The 21,101-nt window shown below is 32.8% G+C and overlaps 1 protein-coding gene across 2 annotated transcripts; it reads left to right on the top strand.

Annotated features, from left to right (window-relative positions):
• Window positions 1–494: 494 nt before the first annotated feature.
• Window positions 495–19,819, top strand: LOC150109157 (transmembrane protein 272-like). Of its 2 annotated transcripts, none has more exons than XM_090405866.1 (6): window positions 495–612; window positions 9,708–9,824; window positions 12,899–13,009; window positions 16,426–16,485; window positions 16,738–16,944; window positions 19,371–19,819. In XM_090405866.1, exons 2-6 carry the CDS (start codon window positions 9,716–9,718, stop codon window positions 19,544–19,546), a joined length of 663 nt encoding a protein of 220 aa, XP_090261992.1. In that variant the 5' UTR covers window positions 495–612; window positions 9,708–9,715; the 3' UTR covers window positions 19,547–19,819. The 2 variants fall into 2 exon arrangements, with proteins under 2 accessions (XP_090261992.1, XP_090261984.1); XM_090405858.1 differs by lacking the exon at window positions 495–612 and adding an exon at window positions 1,658–1,885.
• The last annotated feature ends 1,282 nt before the right edge of the window (window positions 19,820–21,101 follow it).

Here is a 21,101-nt window from a genome sequence, read left to right as displayed (position 1 = left end):
CTCATCTCTCTCCCTCCCACACACACACACAATGTCTCACAGTGATCGACATTGTGTGTGTGTGTTTGGGGGGGGGGGGGAGAATGAGGGCGATATAGCAAAGCAATAGCATGGTAAAAAAAATGTTGCACACTATTTTCCCCAAGTTTTACATAACTGAAATGAAATTTAAAAAAATCAGTATTTTTCAATAAATGAATATTCTGTAAAATTATAACAGGTGAATAATCCCACATAAATAAATCACTATTTATAATCATGACACCTTATTTTTGTAACCCTTTTTAATCCCATGATTCAGTATAATCGCAGTAAGTCATATTTATTAAACAGAACTGAATGAAACGTAGCAGTAGTTATCGCTGGGTGGTTTATATACTCGTTTGTTATCGATTCAATTATCAGATGAAAATCAACTAACGTTGAGAAATTATCTGCACCAAACATGCAACTGATTGTAACTTTAGTCAGGTGAGAATTATTTTCTGTATTGGGAACGGATTCTATAAATTTAGCTGCCACCATAATAAGCAACAGACTGAAGTCAGTTTATTTTTTCCTCATTAAGTCAGAAAGAGAACCAAAGAGACAAAAGCGATTTTAAAACAGGAGGTAAGTATGCACATGAACTTAATTGAGTTGGTATTCAGTACTAATTTTATTGTTCACAGAAATGACGTTGAAAAGTTTGAATATTTCTTGAAGAAGGAGAAAATGATTTGTTTTCCCGATGTACCAAATTGCGCGATTGACTATGAATGCAAGTGATGGTTTGTATACATAACATCACTTATTCAAGTGGTTCTCTATTTTTGAAGATAGACGACCATCTATCGCGACGTAAGCAGCATATATCCCACTTAAATGAAGAAAAAAAAAAGTTCAAATTTTTTTTTAAAGAAAAGAAATTTTCTAGTCTGTCGTTCCTAACATTATTGGAGGGAGAACAAAGAGGTCTCTTATTATACTCGATCTCCACAGAGAAAACCTAACTGAGAACACAATTAATAGGCATAGTAAAAGCATCTGTGTTTCCCTGAAATGTTTTATTACTCATACGGACTTTTTAATCGGAAAGCTAAAGATAGTTATTTTCCAATTACTGCTAGACATAGTAAAATATTTTTCTATATTTATTTTTATTTTCAAGTTTCTAGAATTCGTGACAGCTTTTTAATCTGCCGATGAACTAGGAAATATCTTTCATTAAGCAATTACATAGATTAAACTTGTTGTTCCTCTTTTTCCTCCCAGGTAAGTATACATATGATTACACATAAGTTTTTTATACTGCTGACTTGCTCATTTCCTTGGGTCAGACAACCAATTTAGGGGACCTTCCTCTCGCCCACAGAGCTGCATAATGTTTTAGTAAATTCTACATCACGGTCAAAAGTTCGGGCATAGTAACAATACTAAGAAAATTTTTCATGCATTATTCGCTCGTGACTTTTAATTAATTAAAATTACCTCCAGGTAATTTTTAATTAATTACCTGAAGGTTAGCGATTTTTTTTAATTAAAAAGAACACGGTTCTGTTTATTTTTTACTGTTCTCTTTTTGTTTATTAAACGACAGAGGAAGTCGGGGAAAGATAATAACGGTGACACTGTCAGAGTAGGGAGGAAAAGGGGAGGAAGAGATACAGGTATTTACCAAACGGACAGGTGTGACAGGTGTTCCATATGCTATTCGTGTAGTCGCTTTAATGTACTGGTAGGTGAGCATTGCATCAAAATATAGAATGCAGAAACATTTTACACAAAGAAATAGAACAGCTGAATATCACGATTATTATTGTTTTGTATGCATTTCAGTGAAGTGTTTTGGGATATTGGCAATGTGTATTTCATTAGAGTTGAATTCTCTAATTAAACATGAAAGGTAAGCTATAACTTATTTAAAGCCCTACTTAAATATTTAAAGGATAAGCAATGATGATGCTTGTCGTCTCATGTGCAATAATCCCGTGAAGAGCTGTATGCGCGCTAATTTTTTGATTTTTTTTAAATGCTAAGTTGTTAATATTAATTTATTTAGCCTCGCTCCCAATCCTCCCGAAACTTTTATTAGCTTTCGTTTCATATTATCTACAATACTGTTCCAGTAGTTTACCATGACAGCTAAGTCTATGTTTCCATAACCCTTGACGCAGATCAGTAGAATGTAAATAATGTCACATGACTCTTGATAAAAGCAAATATGTACGTCACTGCGTATTAAAATATATGCTAATAGTTTCAAAATGTGCTTTATTTCTTAGGAATTTTAAAAGTAATCTATACTTTATGTTTTATAAAGGAAAACAATAAAAACATTGAATGCAAAAATGATTATTTGTCGATGTATTAATATTTAATGGGAGTGTTGAATAGGCTTACTTATAGCATATACTGAGCTTGCTAAGTGGCATAAATATTGCTAATTGCTAATGCTAATGCCATGATAGGGTGGTAATCCTTATCTACATACTTTTGTTATTGTAGGTTAGTTTTCTGAACCAGTATTTCTTTCATGTAAGACGAAAAGTAATGTCATTTCCTTATGACACTGATAATTTTTACTTTTATTTGAAAGATTCTTATTTCTTCACATCCTTGGCAGGATTCGATCCAGATTCCGCAAAAATGAGCATCGCCAATTATTCTCGATTGAGCTAGAATCAAGATCTCTAGAATAGATGATTGATATCAAATTCTATTAAAGTTCCTTCGTTGAGAATATGGTTATGTGCGTATGGATGGACAACAAAATCTAAATAAGAACTGTTTCGAAACTCACTAAAAAAAAAAAAAAAAAAAAAAAGAACAGGAAGGCCAACTCTCTAAATAAGCTATTCATACTGGAACTTTGCGTAACGTGTTTTGTTTTACTTTAACCAGAGAACTCAATTTCACTGGTAATTCAGTACGCATTTTTAACGAACCAGTATTCCAAGAGCTGTTAATTGAATTTTTGAAATTCTATATCATTAACACTTATATTAAAATAATCGATTTGAATATTGCGTTATTCAAGAAGGGTCAGTGAATGCTTATTCTTTGTGAAACTGAGGACATTCTGTCAATATTTTTATTTAAACCAGCGAACTAATCAGAGATTACCCAATACAAATACAGTGTTAGTTTGAGATCCAGTTGGAAATCAATATGAAACTTCTTATAAGATTATTATTATTATTAAGGTACTCCGCTAACAGGGCTTAAGAAAGCCCTACTAGCGACTGTTTTAATAATAATAAATTTCTTTCCACTTTACTAATTAAAAAAAAACGCACTTTTTGTTATTAGCACTTGTGATTTACATCTTTCCATAAAAAAACGATTCACTCTATGCACAAAATATCGAACACATCCTTGTTTACAAGACTAACATCAAGGAATATACTGATGATCTCTCTCTCTATCTGTCTATAGTTTGATTAACATATTAATATAAAAAACACATAAAACACAGATACATGCATAAGTGGCTTAATGGCCTCATACGAGAAATGAAAGATAAAAAAAATAGTCCTTCAAGCGTCAATTACTGTTTTTCAGAAGCAATTTCCAAATCGAGTACTTGAGTATAAATCCATTTTTTTTTCATACTATATGATAACCAGTTAGTTCTAATGTCATAGTCTGCTATGTCTGACAATTGCATGTCTTAAATGGCATCCTGAATATTTCTTGAACGGATAACTGTATGTATTCAGTGTCCGAGCTATGTCTGTCCATCGAGTGCATTTAGTAGCATCCCCAAGTAGTAAAGGACCCACGTTCAATGTTTTCAGGAGCGTATCACTAGTAGGTTTTTAATACTACAAGCATGATATTCGTTATAGTAATCCCGTATGAAAATACCATGAAACCGATAATTATTATCAGATACTGTATTCTGCTATTTTTTGTTGAAATCCTATAGAAGATAAACTTGCAACTTGCTAGCTAAAGTTAATTTTAACCTTGTTCGAAAAGAAAAAAAAAATCCATTCCTCACACATTGCACATATTGGATTTCTAGTGTTTTTTTTTTTTTTTTTTTTTTTTTTTTTACTCACAATGACACTGTGCGAAACTAATAAGCCATGAAAGTGTCATTTGAATATCTATGGATTGAATAACGAAGAAAAATGTTGTTTGGAAACATAAAGCTTTCTGTCAACATGACTCACTTTTTCAAATAACGGTGAGTTCGTTTTATATATGATTTCATTATAAGCTTCGATAAAAAATATTCTGTTGTTAACAACAATAAGTAAACAGAAGAATATTTACTTATAACAAATGAGAAGGTTAAACCTGCATTCAGTTTTAACATTAATGTTTTAATATTTAATAGTGAATCATTAATCAGTAATGGAAGAAAATAAACCTGCTATTCCAGATGCCGGTTCTTCCTCTCCCTATCAAATAAACGTACAAATTCTTTAAGAAAATGGCCATAATGATTTATTTATTAATTATTATTGTTATTATTGAAGTTCTGTATTATAATCATACTGCATAAAACAAAGGAAAATATACTGCATAACATGAAATATATAATTAATTTATAGTATTTTTTTTTTTTTTGTAAAACCAGTCTTTACTAAAAATGAATAAAACCTATATCACTTTTTTAAAATTGTATTTAATTTTTAGGTATAGTAGCTCATTTAACATGAATGTTAACATAATGTACATTGATGTATTCGTTAAGTGCAGTTAGATATATGTATATAATAATAATTAAAAAAAAAACATGATCTCACAAATACGATCTTTATTCATCACGATCAGAACTGCATATATACTACATTCGATATAAAAGATATAGTTTCAAGCAAACGAGAAAATTTCGCTTTTGTTTGTAAATGACACATTTGACAAGAGCTTCGTGATATTTTTATATTTCACTGTTGCGCCATTCGGAACAAAAACCTGAAACGGAACTATAATTACGATAATTCCGAACAAAAACCCGAAATGGTGAACTATAATTGTGCTAAGTTGGGCATTGCATATGATTTGCTCTGTGCAAAGTGTTAAATAATTCAACTTAGAAAAAAAGTGAATTTTGAGGATATCCCTTTAATAGGAATCCCTACATCAATTTTAGTCAAAAATCATTAGTCGATGTAAATGGTGAAAATATTGCGCTATACACAGACAACGTGTCTGATATCCTACTATAATCAACTTCGCTGATAAAGAAGGCCTAAAAAAGAGGAACAATTTTATTTAATCCTTTCGTTTAATAACACAGCTTTTGTTTTGCCTTTACAACATTAATTTCTTTGATCTTTTGACCTTCTGTGACTAAAAAAGGAAGTCAATTTCGCTTTCCTTTCAGAAAGCAGGCGTGTTTTTAAACTTCCGTGCATTATTCGCAAAACAGGTAGGATGCTTGCATGGATAAACATGGATAATATAAACTGTATGAATGTACTCAGTATATTATCCTTCACGACTAAGATTAAAATATGAATTTAAATTTTAATATTAAAACTAATAAAATGTATAATAGCTTACTGTACGTTTTTAATACAATGGTTTTACAAATGGACAAATAGTTTATATTCTAATTAACTAATTAGAATGGCTGCCTCTTAACATTTAGCCTACGAGAATAGCCGAATTTCACCACCAATACAGTTTTTAAAAGCATATGGAGACCTTTGCTTTACCTTAGTATTAAACGTGTGGTCACCATTTTTTGAAGTACATAACAATATATAGTTGCACACAAACATAAACTTAGTTTAAAAATTGAATATTTAACGTAAACTGTCCATGAGGAACCTTTATCTGATCTCTTTCGACTGAAGGTGAGTTAACCAGTCTCAAACGGCGGTAGAGTTTTTTTTTTTCTCCCGGAAACTGGGGTTTTTCATCACTCAAAACAGGCAAACCGATCCCATGAACACATACGGCTACGGCCATAGGACGCACTGGAAGGCATAGGGCCAAGCAGGTTATCCTCGAGATGGTCGCGGTTGTGAAGTCCACAGCTAAAGAACCTCAATGGTTCGTGAAAAGTTTAAGACTAGCACGAACATATCACTCACATAGCCTCCTTAGACTCTAACAAATTTGGTGTTCTTTTCCGTTCTACACATTACTTATCTTCCTTTGAGCTCCTAATATTTTATGTCTCAGATTCGTCCAACTTTGGAGTACCCTTTCCGCATTTAGGAGTGGAGCACCTAAGCCCTCCCTAAGAATTCTTGATGATCTTCAGAAGAGGGAAATCCGCTTAAAAGATGACCTTCCCTCACAGATTCCCTTCGGTCAATTTATCTTAGTCGCCCTGTTTCATCGCATACCTTAACTATAGTCACTTTCATGGGCATTGCGCCTCTGAATTGGCTACTACCATTCCTCCACTTTCTTCTAACCTTAGAAGAATTAGGGCAGCCACTGGCCAACACCCATACATGTCCAGCTTCGAACACCCGGACTAACTTCTCATCATCTTCTTTCATTCACTCCACCTCTATTCTATCTCCTTTACTGTTTTTCCCACTAAGTACAACCTCCCACTCTTTAAGAAACATATGAACAGGCTACATTTTCTACTTAGTCACTCACCCACACATGGCACTGTAGTGTTATAGGTCTTGTGACCTTTCATGCATGGTGTCATTTAAAAAAAAATCTAAGTGTTCAATTCTAACATGTTTTGGAAAGGAAGTATCTAAAATTTTTCTCAGCTGTGATTTGGAAGTAAACCAACACGGAACATTATTTTGTGCTCTACTCATTATTAGCATTAAAAGGAGAGAATCTCAAAATTCTTTAGTTGGGACAAGATAAAAGGATGAAGTGTTTTTAAGTCTGTCTTCACATTTAGTTCAGGTACTCTTCGTTTTCGAAAATAGGATTCCTGTAATATGAGATTTTTATAGGGTTCCTTGGCTGCTAACAAAAACAAGCCCAAAACACACAACTATGTTTTATAGAGAATACTTAAAACACTAGTTCAATAGGAGTAAGATCGTTCAATTATAATAAAAGATCTGAACCCTGTTATGTTAACCGAAGATAATTCACTGAGATGATTACTACATCAGTATTGCTAAGTTTATCATGAAATTGTGTTTTATTCTATACATTAGATACGTTTGCTTTAGTACACTGTTTTCTGATCTATTTTATTTCAGAAATTAGAAATAAAAGTGCATATATCTTCCCCCAATGAGTCCAGAGTTCGTTTTCTGAGGAATCGAAAACAATCCGCTACTTGTACAAAGAAATGCATTCACTTTTCAGTGGGTATGTTACCTTGTCGAGTACTGCGGCAGTTGGAAGGTAACAGAGCATTTATTTCTACCCGCTTCCTTCGAACCTGACTGCATAAATTGGTGCATATGTTCATATCCGACTGGCACGCTATTACATGCCTGCAAAATTACAACACCTCCACTTCATATTTCCCTGTACAGCATTACTTCACTAAATATCTATAAACTTAAACGTAAATTTGGTAATTCTCAATTTAAATTATTTTTACGTATAATACAATAGAAAAATAAGTTAATTCACACTCGAAATCAGTGAAAATGCAACTATTGATCAAATGTATTACACATTTATTATTATGCATTATCAGATAAGCTGTGTAAGTTAAGTTAAATCATTATGTAGGTATGACTAGAAAATTTCGTTTCAGTAAATAGCCAATACGCCCAAATTGTGATTAAACTGCATTTTTAAGTAAGCTTTTTGTTCGTTTTTCTCTTCTTTTATTTTTGAGTTTTATTACTAATTTTGTCGTACTTTTTTCGCTTTCTTAATACGAATATCAATAATGTTTCTATTTTCGATTAATCGCCAGATTTACTATAATAGTCTTAATTAGTGTCAGCTAAAAGTGACTTTGAATCTTTAAAAAGGGAATAGTAATTCGAAAATATTATCGAAAATAATAATTGCTGGCTAGTGACGACAAAGGAAGAGTCCTTTGAATATATCCCCCATTCTCACGTCAGGAATCACATTTAAATTAAAATATACAGGTCTATCAAAGCATTTTTAATGGCCCTGAAAGCGTATTCAATCTGGTTATCATCCTTCATTTAAAATTTTCTGCGAATTTCATGACTATGAGTCATCATTATGAGTCATTTTTAAATTAGGAATAATCTATTTTGATTGTAGAGGGAAAGGGATGACTTGCTAATCGTATGACTAAACGCGTGTTATAGTTAAGCGGAAATAATAGTGACATGAAGAGATATTTGAACGACTCAATGACGTTTGAAAAGTACAGTATTTTGTTCTTATTTCTGTAATAACAAAAATATAAACGTATGAAAACAAAACTAAGAAAAAGCTGTTTGAGTTTTGAATGCCGCAGTCGCTAAATAATTGAATAATATTTACGTAATTGTATATCCACTTAGAACGCCATTTCATTTGCTTTTACATCATAGTAATTATATAGTATAATATTGCGCGGAGATAAATGCAGATAAAACTACTGTTGCTACTTTGATAAATACCATTTCGAAAATTACTAAATTTAAACTGCTGCGTTGAATTTAATTTCTTTTGGTGATCAAACGAGGATAAAGGAAACCTAATTAGCGATCATTGGAGCACTTATTTATTGCAATACTGAAAGAAAAAGGATGAAGGAAATTTTTAAATAAAAATGTTTGTATTGAATATAGCTTTCTTAAAGCTGCACTAGAGTTGTTAGATTCCATATGGAAAAATGGGAAAAACGGAGCTTATCATCTTTAGAGGATGATGATGATGATGCCTTCAAAGGATGTACAAGTTATTATAATATTAATGCATGATTAAATTTGCGTTATTACTAGCTTCCTGTCAACAATTTTCTTCTAAATTGAACTGATTTTTGTCAGGCCTCCAATACTGTCACATCATACGTTTCAGTCTTTGAGGCCCTACTAACTGCGTCAAAATCCAACTAGATCTTGACCCTCCTCCTCCGGGGTCTTTTTCCTGTAGTCCTGGCAAGAAAAAAAAATGCTAATCTTTCCTCTCTCCTATTCTGTTTAAGTGACCATAACATCTAAGGTTAGCTCTACTAACACATTCCTGAATGCTAACAATATTAAGTTCTTCCTAAATAATCTTCATCATCATTTTCTTCTTCTTATTATTATTTAAACTTTCTCCTTTTTCCATATTAAATTTCATTTTTTCATTATAAAAATATATTTTTATATAAGTCATCTTATGTAAATAAATTTATTTATTTATGTAAGATGAAAATTTATCTTCATCTTATGACATGCTTCTAGTTTCAGTTTTTTCATTCATGCATTCACACACTATTAATCTCTTTCGGTTAACGTCATTCACACAGTTTTCTTTTTGAATATTACAATAAGAATAAATTTTAATTTGATTCATTTGCAGGCAACTGTTTGTTGATTAAAAAAAAAAAGATGACTAGTGTATATATCGTTAGTTTTGGAAATAGGAAGTAAGCGATATTTATTTATTATTGCTGATTTATTGTATTAAAAAAAACTTGACCAATTGTGATATGTTTAAAACTCGTGTGTGTGTGTATATATGTATATATATATATATGTATATATATATATGTATATATATATATGTATATATATGTATATATATATATATATATATATATATATATATATATATATATATATATATGTGTATATATATATATATATATAATTTTTTATTTATTTATTTATATATTTATTATTTTTTTTTTTTCATATCAAATAAAGAAAGAAGAATGGAAGATCAGAGTTCATCCCTTTCAAAACCTTCCACCAGCTATGGAACCACCAATAATGCACCTCCAAGTGAATCAAATACACCTCCACCACCTTTATCACAGAGCGGTGAGTTTTAATGGTTTGTTTATAAAGGTATAAAGCGACGTGTCAATGCTAAAACACTCTTAGTGCTTCACTTAGGACAAATCTCAACGTCTTAGTGTTGGTTTTACAACAACAATTTCAGTTCACTTTTATAATTTTCTCTTCGAATACGTTCCTTTGCCAAAAAAAGGGGGAGGGGGGAAGGTGGAAAATTTATAAACATACTGACATTTAAAGAGCGGCTCTCTCTCTCTCTCCCTCCTTTAAATTATGTGTGCCAGTGTATCGTTTAGGTATTACATATGGCTTATTGGCCAGTCAGTCAGAATTATTTGGCAAATCGCATCCTAATTCATTCAAAACGTCCTTTTTCCAGAATTATTTCATTTAATGAATGGATAGGAGGCTCTATAAGAAAATAAACAGATATCTTCTTATAGAGTAATAAGAACGATAGTAATTTGTATTTATTTAATCTTTACAATAAATCGAGCCTTCGTCAGTCGTTGGAAAGACCTGGGTTCGAATACTGTACAGCAGGGTTTTCCAACTTTCAATATCCACGCACTCCTTTTAAAAGTTTAGCAACACTGGCGTGCCTTCCCTCATAATATAAAGGCAATTGGGAGAAGTTATAATATTTCATTCAAACACAAATAATCATAAAGATAGTTGTGTTAGTTGCGCTAACCAGCCGGTCTGCTTGGCCGAGAGGTTAGCGTATCTGCTCTTCAGCCAAAAGACTGGGGGTTCGAATCCTGCTGTGATCATGAAAAATATTAGTCCAGACGATAGATGGTGTTGTTGTAGATGATGATGGTAGTTGTAGTTTGTGGACTGAGTGGTGGAGACAGAGAGCTGCAGAGCAGGAACCCTCACTCGATGAGTCTTTGGACTCCCTGGAGGTGTCACAAATTTATTTTTAAACACACGCGTATTAATAAATGAATGATTCACACTCTTTACTTTCTTTATAAAAATTTGATCCCCATGAATTAAAGTGTTCTTTCGCACAGTTACCACAATCATTTTCACAATTTTTTTATTGCGCGTTTCAAGCATCCAGCTTTTAAACAGTGATTCTTATTAAAGGGTTTAAGAAATACAAAATAAAGATATTAATATTAGTTAAATATATTTAATACTAATTATCATTAGACTCTATTTCGATTCAAGATTTTTTTTAATAACCAACAACACAACTGCTAAAAAAGTAAGAGTATTTCCCAAGCATGTAACTTGTACATACGTCACAAGTTGCGACACAAACACAATTAAACATATATGCGCTTATTCGGGCGTAACTGAAACAATCGTTGATGACCGTTGCAATTTGAGACACGAATGATTCCGAAATTTAGCGGAGTTCCGATTTTGTGGTTCGAATTATTTGAATTTAAACTTTTAATGCAAATAGTTTGAACTACGCGGGCGGAAGGTGATCGTGCAGTCAAACAAACGCGGCCCTAACGGAGATCAGTCGTCAGATGCCAAGAGATTTTGTTTAAAACTTAATTTAGATTTTTTTAAGTTTCTGAAATTATTGAAAAATTAATTATAGAATAGACCTACCTGCGAGGTATATATTGTTGCGTGACAACAATATATATAACAAAACATAATCAAATTTTTTAAAAAATGTGCCGCACATTCCTGGGGTAACCGCTTGTTACACGCTGAGAAACATTGCCGTACAGAATGCGAGCAACATTTATAACGGAAGATGAGTTATTCATTCTCATTCTGAAGAGGGGCTTTTTTTTTTCAGGAATTTTCTGTGATTGGATTATAAATTATTGGCACATCGATAAGAGGATGGCTGACTAACGGATATCAAAAAGTCGTATATGGGGAATGTTAGTCTGCAAGATTTAAGGTAACCAGTGGTGTGTCACAAGGATCAATCTGTGGTCCATTGGTATTCAATCTGCACATTAATGGCATCGGGAAAGATTTGACCATCGACATACAGATGCTGATGATGCAAAGATAGGTAGGGTAATCAGGAATGCTGCTGATACGCAGTACTTGCAGAAGGATTTGAATAGGCTGGAATTGTGGGCATGGGAAACTGCATGTCAGTTCAATGTCACTAAATCTAAAGTCATGCACTTTGGCATGATTAATTATCCAATGTCACATTATATTGGTGGAATTGTGCTCGAAGAACTAATCAGGCTAGGGATCTTGAAGTTGAAGGGCCATATAGTAAAGACTGCAAATACAACTCAGAGGATGATTGCAATGCTATTACGATTTTTGACATGTAAAGATAAGAGTGTCATTTTGCCTCTTTACCAGGCCTTGATAAAACCTCACTTGGACTATTATGCGCAGGTCTGGTCTCCTCGTTTCAGTTATTGAAAGAGTGCAAAGGAGATTGTTAAAATGCTATCGGAATTGTGAATACTGATTTATGAAGACAGATTGAGAATTTATATACTGAAGACACTAGCAAAGAGGAGAAAGAGTTATATAATTGAGACTTACAAACTTTCGATAGAGTCATACAGGATTTCAGTTGATGGCATTTTTCGCTTCATGGAGGACGGGGAAAAGATAAGAAGGCATCCATGGAATCTGAGAAGTGGTTGAGATCTAGATTTTTCTCTCAGAGAGTGGTGCGTGATTGGAATGGATTGCCATAGGACGTTGTGTGTGCAAGCAGTATGAATGGATTCAACAACAGGAATGACAGGTGAGGAGAGTAGGGTCTCCTTCGATGAATCCTTGAGTCACTGGAGGCCTCTTTTAAAAAAATAATTTCTTCCTTCTGCAAAATAGATGAACAAACCAGTGAAGACACTGATAGTTTCCTTGACGTAATTTGATGTAATTCGCAATATATTAGGTTAATACTAAAAGTCACTAAAGTAGGATTGCGAAAATTTTATATTATGCTATATTCCTAGTTTATTAACCGTTGGTAGAATCTGCCTGATGGAGAATTATTCATATTTAAATAATTTAAAAATAAAGTTTGAAAACAAGTCCCTGAAAACTTGTGAAAGAATTGTGTATTAAAATTGACAACTGCATCTCTCTCTCTCTCTCTCTCTCTCTCTCTCTTATCTGAATAAATCCTTGTCTTCTAGGAAATATCCTTGCACCAATAACCTTCTTGGATCGCATTCGAAGGACAAAAGAAGAATCGACAGGCTGCTGTAATTTCTGTATTTCGCTATTATTAATGATTTTTGGTTCAGGTAAGTAGCTGACGAATTAAGTAAACATTATTTAAATTACTTTCATTATCTAATGATAGATATGGTTTGTTAAAAGAGAATTTGTTCTTAAACATTCTCCGAGAAGTAGGATTGTAGAATTATAGACCAAACAATTAAATCAATACAAATAACAATGTGACAGTAAATGTATGCCAATGTAGAATTTGAAATGGAGAATTAAAAGGAATAATGATCTTGATTAACTGAGAAATAACCGACAAGTAAAAGAGGATGATATTTTCAATTTAATTAACTTATTCAAAATCTTCTAAAAACATTGTTCACAAAATTTTACAGTCTTTTACAAAACATTGTAAAACATTGTTCAAACTATTTAGCTGATTTAACAAGTAAGATGTTTACTGAGGAAGCCTACTGAACCTTAGAAGTAGTGGAGATAAAAAGGAATATTAGTTAACAAGATGAATTCAAAAGGGAACTGAGGAGAGCATCTATGCTAGATGCTTACTACCTAAGTTGTAGCTTGGATGGAGTGAGACAAAAAATCCTTAATGTATAAGGGAAAAAGGCTACTGGGAAAAGGCTGTTTTTATCAGAATTTTGGTAGACAATATTTTGCCTTAAGTATAACTTAAGGCAAAATATATACTTAGTTATTATTAAGTAGTATAACTCTATGGCACAGATTGTGTACGATGACCATACTGAGTTCATGATACCTCTATTATTGTTTCCTACATTTCTCCTTTTTGATTTTTGGCGCTCTAATCTCTTTTGATCTACTCATTAAATGCCAGCAGCCCCAACAGTATTAAGATTTAAGCTATCGTCAGCCATGATAGCATTATGTTTTTTCTATTTTTTTCTCTACAGGCATTGTTTCAACCAGGAAGGAGATGAAAGGAGATAAGAGAATGTGCAAGATAAGAGATAGTGAAAGTGCGAAATAAGCTTCATTTAATTTCTGTGATCTTTCTGATTTCCCACAGTGTTGGGATGGAAAACCCTATTTATTTGCCCCCCGTATGAGACTGTCTAAATCACCCTCACTGAAACACTCTTCATAAATGCTTCTCGAGTCATAGAAATGATTTGAACCCAGATCTTTCCAAACAATGAATCAATGTCACAACCTCTTCATTACTGCTCTATGGAGACATTCATCTATCTTAAAACACATCGTTCAAATTCAGCAAACTGTTCAATTACGATAAACGAAATTAGTTTATCGTAATTGAACGAAATTGTCAATCGTAAATCATAGGGGGTTATTAGTAATTAACTGTTTTACTACTGAGTTCAAATATCGATGCTTCAACTCTAGATAGCTGATCTCTCAATAAATATTATCTACCTTCTGACGGGTATGGACGGGTTTGGAGAAACATGATGTCCTCAGTAGACATATAGGGCATTTGAAGGATATATATAGCACAGAGGTCTATTTAGTAAACTACAATCTCATGTCTTCTACCCATTGCAGTTGAATTACAACTTTTCACTCATTCACTGCTTGTCGCAGTAAATGATCTTCTTCCCCTCAGATTTTTCCGCCTCTGATGCGTACCCAGTGATCCTGTTTCATTCATGCTCTTCCTCTTTATAGATAAATGAATTTCCCCTACTAATCATGAATGTTATTCATAATTTTGCCGAAGACAGCGTACTTCACTTTGCCTGTTCATTTCAGAGGCGCTTAGCTCTCAAACAGTTCAATCTTTAGCATTTTCCATACGAATGTCTTAAACAGAGACTTCTTGTCATTCTTCAGTGAGATAAAGATAACCCTTGCGAGAAATATCTCAATTTTCTTCCTTTTACCTTTGATAACACCTAAATCTCTAGGAAAGATCAAAATCTCTTCATAGACTGACTTAGATCTCCTTCTAAAACTCCTAATAGTGTATAATGCTGTCCAAACCAGGACAGTCCGATTAAACGAACCACCCTTCTTTCACAAACAGACTCCAATATTTTTCTTATGGGTATTCTGTTTCTGCTTTTTCGGTCCATCATAATTCTGAGTTCCCATATGTCTAGAAAATCACTTTTAGTTGTTTGTCATATAGATTCTCAGTTCAGCTTTAAACCTACCGATTCAACTTCTCGTCCTCCTCCTTCATCTCTATTTTCTGGAAAAAGTCTTCATCACACTATTTTCTCCAATGATTACACCATACAGCTGATTGATGAAACGAATCAATAGATTCTGTCTGTCTTTCTTTTTTTTTTTTTACCTTAATTACTTTCCTAAATAGCATTGTTTTTCTGTAGGCTTTGCAAACATGGAGAGAAGAGTGTTTTAATATTAAAACAAATTAGTCCGTAGAATCAGTTTTGCTTTATTTATTGTTACCCGCAACGTATCATTTTTATATAGATTAGACTAATTTACCTACTAAAATCATCCCTTTAAAACTAAAAATAACATTTCCAACAAACTTTAATATGTATCCCAAATACCAAATTTCATCAAAATTAGTTGGTTAGGCCAGAGGAATAATATTCATATAAGGAGGAAGAAAAAGTAATTACTACAGATTTTATGAAATGTAGTGCACAACGGCTTTAAAAAGTCTGAAGGGAATAGACTGAAGAAAGCACTAAACTCTTATCTTCTTAATTTCACATTGAAAATACGGAAACACGACATAATCACGAGAATTCCTGTATCTTAATCAGTAATCACAATGCTCGTTGATGAAGAAATGTGGTTTCAAATCCCTAGACAGGATTCCAATCCAGATTTTTCCTCTTTCTAAGAAACTTTTTTTTTTTGGGAGGCCTTTTCAGCTGAAGATGAGTTGATCGTTCTCATACGGTGTGGAAGGGTTTTGATCCTGGAAACTGGGATATTTCAACCTACAAAACAGACAAACCGTCAGAACATGCAACTTGGCCTACCGGTCTGAATTGCTTCAGCGTTTTTCCGAACAACCAGAGTCGCATAATAATGACACGTTCTATATTTGGATTAAACGCAAGAAAAATAATATTGGGTGCCATGATGAGATTCATTAACCGAAACAGGCATTAGGTCTAGTAAATTAAATTTCATTTTCGAGCTCTAAGACCTTCATCTTCACCATTTCCTCTGGGACGTGCCAATATTTTAATTCAGGCAAAAGTTATTCAAGTAAAATTTAATATTTGTAAATGTTTATTTTCAAATTTAACATTCCGATATGCCAGGCATATGTTAGGCGTACATATTAGGGGTAAATAATGCCTCATACTTTATGATTAAGATTTCGTTATGTACAAATTGTAAGATCTATAAACATTTAAAAAAATTAAGTTAAAAAAACTATATGATTCTTAAACACTCTTTATTTTGCAGATTTATAAAGATGCATATTATATTAATAAAATAAAAGCATTAGTTTAAAATGAAACATATTTAGCTCAGTCAATTGTGTTACATTCTCTTCTAGTGGTGTGGTCATTTATCTTGGTTGTGACGCTGACAATCCCTGTAGTGATGGTAGTGATCGGTAAGTATTTTGTGCTGCAATTATTTTATTCATCCTTGTTTTCGAGATGTAGTAATGACGTCATTCGATCGCAAACTGTAGGGTAGAAGTATAACAATAACTTAATTTTACCACTCTATATATAGAATAAACTATATTTCATTCACATTTGAAGGTTAAGGATTATATTGTTTTGTAGATTACTTATAATTGTTAGTTAGTCACCTGACAAATGTCACGGAGATATCTAACATTTTTACTTTACATTTTAAGGAATTCAGTACATCACAGATTGTCCTTCTCGACCATTCATTCCTATCATGTTAACAGTTGGTGGTTGCGTAATGATTATTAATAACCTTATTAACATCGGGGAGAGATTCTGGAGGCTGTCTGATTCATCCATGCCCCGGCGACCAACAATAATTGGCTGGATCACTACCTTGTTAAATATATTCGCTTTAGGCTGGTTCATTGCAGGTAAGACATTTATAATTTAAGCTTCGCTTTTATACCTTTTTTTTTTTTTTAAGGCAAATCCCATCCTGGAGAGATTTTAAACCTATAACCCAGTTGTTTGACTGAAAATTAGCGATAATCAGGAAATCAGATATGGGCATCAGAAAGGAGACAAACTATGAAGCAATTCATGAAGTCATTTCTGGTCTCCGATAAGCAGGATGGTAATTTCACAGAAAGAGATGAAATTGATCTGCCACATAAAATTTTCGAACATCTATGATACAAAGGGATTCGAATTCACAGTCTTTGATTGGAAAGCAAAGACCGAAGCACTCTACCGTCCCGTAGAATTTCTCAGCTTACTACTGTAAACGAATTACATTATGAAAGATTGAATATGCAAATTGCTTTTTATAATATCACTACCATATACAAGAAGACTCAAGGCCTATAGCAAATAAATCAGATATTTCTGATCAGTGGCGGCTCGTGGCCTGAAATCGTGGGGTGCTGCACCTTTCGAAATATACATACACACTGTAAGTACTACCCAGACCGGTTTTAGCCTTTTTTGAGGCTTCATCAGTGAGTAACTAGACCAAATGAATACCAAAGGGTATAGCGAAAAGAACTTATATACTCTGCTATACGAGTTGTCCAAAAGGTGCACCCATTAAATTGCTTAAATATAAAGAGCCAACAGGCTTCATTTCGGCGATATAAACACTATTTTAAATTAAGGGGATAGTGACCTCCTACCATAATGTAATAACAGCATACATTTCCTAGGAAGTGTGTGTTTTTACATTATGGAAAATACCAAAGAATTACGATCAGAACTTTATTCACCTTTGCAACGAGTTGCCCGGTATTGTACTACGTACTAGGACTACTTGCATTAGCTCACGCTAGTATTCGCCGATATTTTTATAGTTTACTATATTCGGCATGAAACTCTCTTATTCGATTCTCTCAGTTTCTTATTCGGTTTTAAAACAATGTGGGATTTAATATCCCCTTAATTTAAAATGAATTTTTATTATTCTTTTATACAAAATAAAAGAATTATATAGGATTGTTGATGATAAAATTAAATATTACAAGCAAATATAAATAAATTAATAAATATATTTATATATCAAGAAAAATTGGGGGTGCTGCAGTTCCGCAGTGCCAGATGAGCCGTTCCTGTTTCTGATACATATTTCTCTTACATGAATGAAATGCAAGTAATCTATTTATATAAACGTTACTCTAAAACGGGGTGGGAGCGGCCCATCACTATTGTTTTAATCGTATTATATTATCCAAGAAATGATAAAACCAATTCGTTCTAAATGCCATGCCAAAGTGTTGTGTATGCAACTGATATTCTGAAGATGTTCCGACAATTAATCGTTATGAACTGTACACATGGTGACTTCAGCAGAGGTCGTCTTCCTAAAATCTTTTGGAAGTCTCGCTTATTTCGGTACACAGTGGATAGCATCTGTGTTCTCCAGTAAATAGGATGCAGGTTTGTATTCCGCTGTGAGCATAGATTATTTGTGACTGCTTTTAGGTGGTAGATCATTTTCATCGCTCTGTGTGGGAGACTATCAATCAGCGTAACGGAAACCTGAAGTGATTTGTAAATAATGTTCTGTGGAGAAGAGTTTCCGGGTTATCTAACGTTAGTTCAGGCAATGTAAAAAATGGTTTAAAAACCTTTTGAGTGAGTTCACACACACTCTAAATTTGTAATGCACAAGCATAGCACATTTTGAATTATCACTGTCTTACAATTCTATTTTGTGCTTTAAAATAATATATGTCACAGCTTTTGAGATAAACATAGAAAAACATTAGTATTAGATATTAAAATTATTAAGAAAAGTCAACTTTATTCTCACAAGACTCAGTTTAGCGTTCTACAAAAACATTTCGCTTGTCGCATAAAATGGACTTTGAACCTAGTGGAAGCTCGCTTTTGTTGATTGTTGTTCTACCCATGACGGCTGGGATAGGTTGTTAGAAGTACGGTATTTTATTGGCATACATGCCAATGTAGAGAATATAGCTGTCTTTCGGTTTATAGACTATGTCTCGCCGTTTGAAGGAAGAGAAGACTAAAATTTTCATGTTATCAATATTTTAGTGTGTAAACAATGATTTGTGATAATCTGTATCACTTAAAAATGCACAAAAGATGGAAATATTTCAGTTAAAAATGCACACCAGTGTTTAACTAGTGTGCATTGTTTATAAAGAAAAGAAAAATTTTCTTTTCTTTCCCCCAACCTTTTTTTTTTATTTTTAAACTATAAAAATATTTTTCATATGGTAAGTATTCTTCAAATTTAATTAATTCAACGACGCTAGCCACATTGCATTTTATTATTCTACTTCAGTTTTTCAGTTATGATATTTCTGTTGTACTAAATTTTCATTTTTTTCCCTTCCAGCTTGTGTTGTTGTGTATGGTATCTATCCACCATCCTATGAGGTTGGAACATCTACATATTGTGATCGCACCGTCTATTTGTTTTCGTTTTGGCTGTTGAATTTATGTTTTATATTCTTCGGTGGCGTGTTCATCATGGGACTTATTGGGATATGCTTTGCGATGTTGTTCCTTTAGCAACTGACTTAAGATCGATACAAAAGCTTAGTGACTGTTTGTTTACTATTGAAAGGAAGCAAATCAAACAGAATTCGTGATCTATTCTAAGAAAACATGACGTACGGTGCTAGAGTGTGCAGTTTTTGAAGAAGAAATAAAGAAGATTGTAAAGTCGTTAATAAAAAGAACTGCGGAATGATTTTATAACTAAATCCTAAGCAGTAATTTATCAACGAATAAAATTTCAATGACTTGTTAAATAAGTCAAATAAATTGTGAAAGAATGTGTAATTATATCTAATTTTTAATTACTACATGTTCACAATAATTTTTTTTTAAACTTAGTTTTTCAAAATATGGTTTCTTTATTAACTTATTCTCCATCGGAAAACAAACAACGAATATTTACAAAAAAAAAAAAAAAAAATAGAAGAAATTCACAAAACAAACCGAAAAAAAAAAACATTCTGGAGAATTGCTTTATCTATCCTGAAAGGAGGTCGACAGTTTTATTAAAGTGTTTATTTTAAAATAAAAGATAAATAAAATAAAATGGAACGTTCTCCAAGTATTAGGAGACATTTGACGATTTACATAGATACAAATTATGAATTCAAAAACGTTTCAGCAGAAAAAAATTCGATAGACTGCATTTTCTATAATTTTGTACAGAAAGTCTTCAATTCCAAATTAGTATTTATAATCTCTCTTAATTATGTTATAAGCCTCAATATACATTACCAGCTACATAACTGTAGGTTCAATAACAAGTATTTATAAGCTCCTGCGAATAACAGATAATTGAATTTTAGAATTCATAAAATAAATAAATATTTGAATATCATTTTATTTTCCAAAAAGATTTACTGCTTGGTTGTTTAGCATTACCATAGAAACAACCAAAAGGCTAGATCGAAGCGATTTGCTTGTTTTTTTTTTTTTCCCCTCAAAAGGAAAACGACAATTTCAAATTTCAGGGGGAAAAAACCCTTCTACACTCCATATAAAATAAAACCAGCTAAGTTATCTTCGGCTGAAAAATCCTTATAAAGATTCCTAGCGTCCTAAAGGGGAATTCGAACTCACGTATCCTTAACTGAAAGGATGATGTTTCGACTATGTGATGGGGTATACCCCAATGAGTCAGACCGAATTCTTTTACATGTCATCTGACGGCGGCCAATCTTATTATAGATGAATCCATTTCTAGTTAGTGCGTATAGACGGAAGTTCATGAGACTTCTGTAGGCAACAGCTGCCACCTGGCGTTCCAAACGGGAAGAAATTCTATTTATTTATTTATTTATTTTTACATTTGTGTTGATATTTCAGGAGCTGATGTATAAATTTTATTCTACCAGAATTTTGTCTGAAAGGACAAAATAAAAAAAAAGACTGCTTTACTTGCCTGTGTTAGAGATGGACTAATTTGGGAAATGGCTGAAAGAGAGAGAGAGAGAGAGAGACAGAAAGAAGTTGCTTCCAAACTAAATAGAATTGAACGTATAATGTTCTTTCTTCTGGAGACAGCATCGTGGAACTCACCAAGTATGCAGGAGACTGTAAAGATTTT

Source organism: Typopeltis vanoorti, chromosome 2, assembly GCF_054136105.1.
Source record: "Typopeltis vanoorti isolate ZY-2024b chromosome 2, IOZ_Tvanoo_1.0, whole genome shotgun sequence".
NCBI lineage: Eukaryota > Metazoa > Arthropoda > Arachnida > Uropygi > Thelyphonidae > Typopeltis > Typopeltis vanoorti.
Note: the sequence above shows the minus strand (reverse complement) of the source record. Positions and strands in the feature narration are given on the sequence as shown.

What these genes read in the sequence shown, in the direction of transcription:
- LOC150109157 (XM_090405858.1), top strand. An exon ending in ACCACCTTTATCACAGAGCG is followed by an intron (nt 9,825 to 12,898) that starts GTGAGTTTTAAT and finishes CTTGTCTTCTAG; the next exon opens with GAAATATCCTTGCACCAATA. An exon ending in ATTAATGATTTTTGGTTCAG is followed by an intron (nt 13,010 to 16,425) that starts GTAAGTAGCTGA and finishes ATTCTCTTCTAG; the next exon opens with TGGTGTGGTCATTTATCTTG.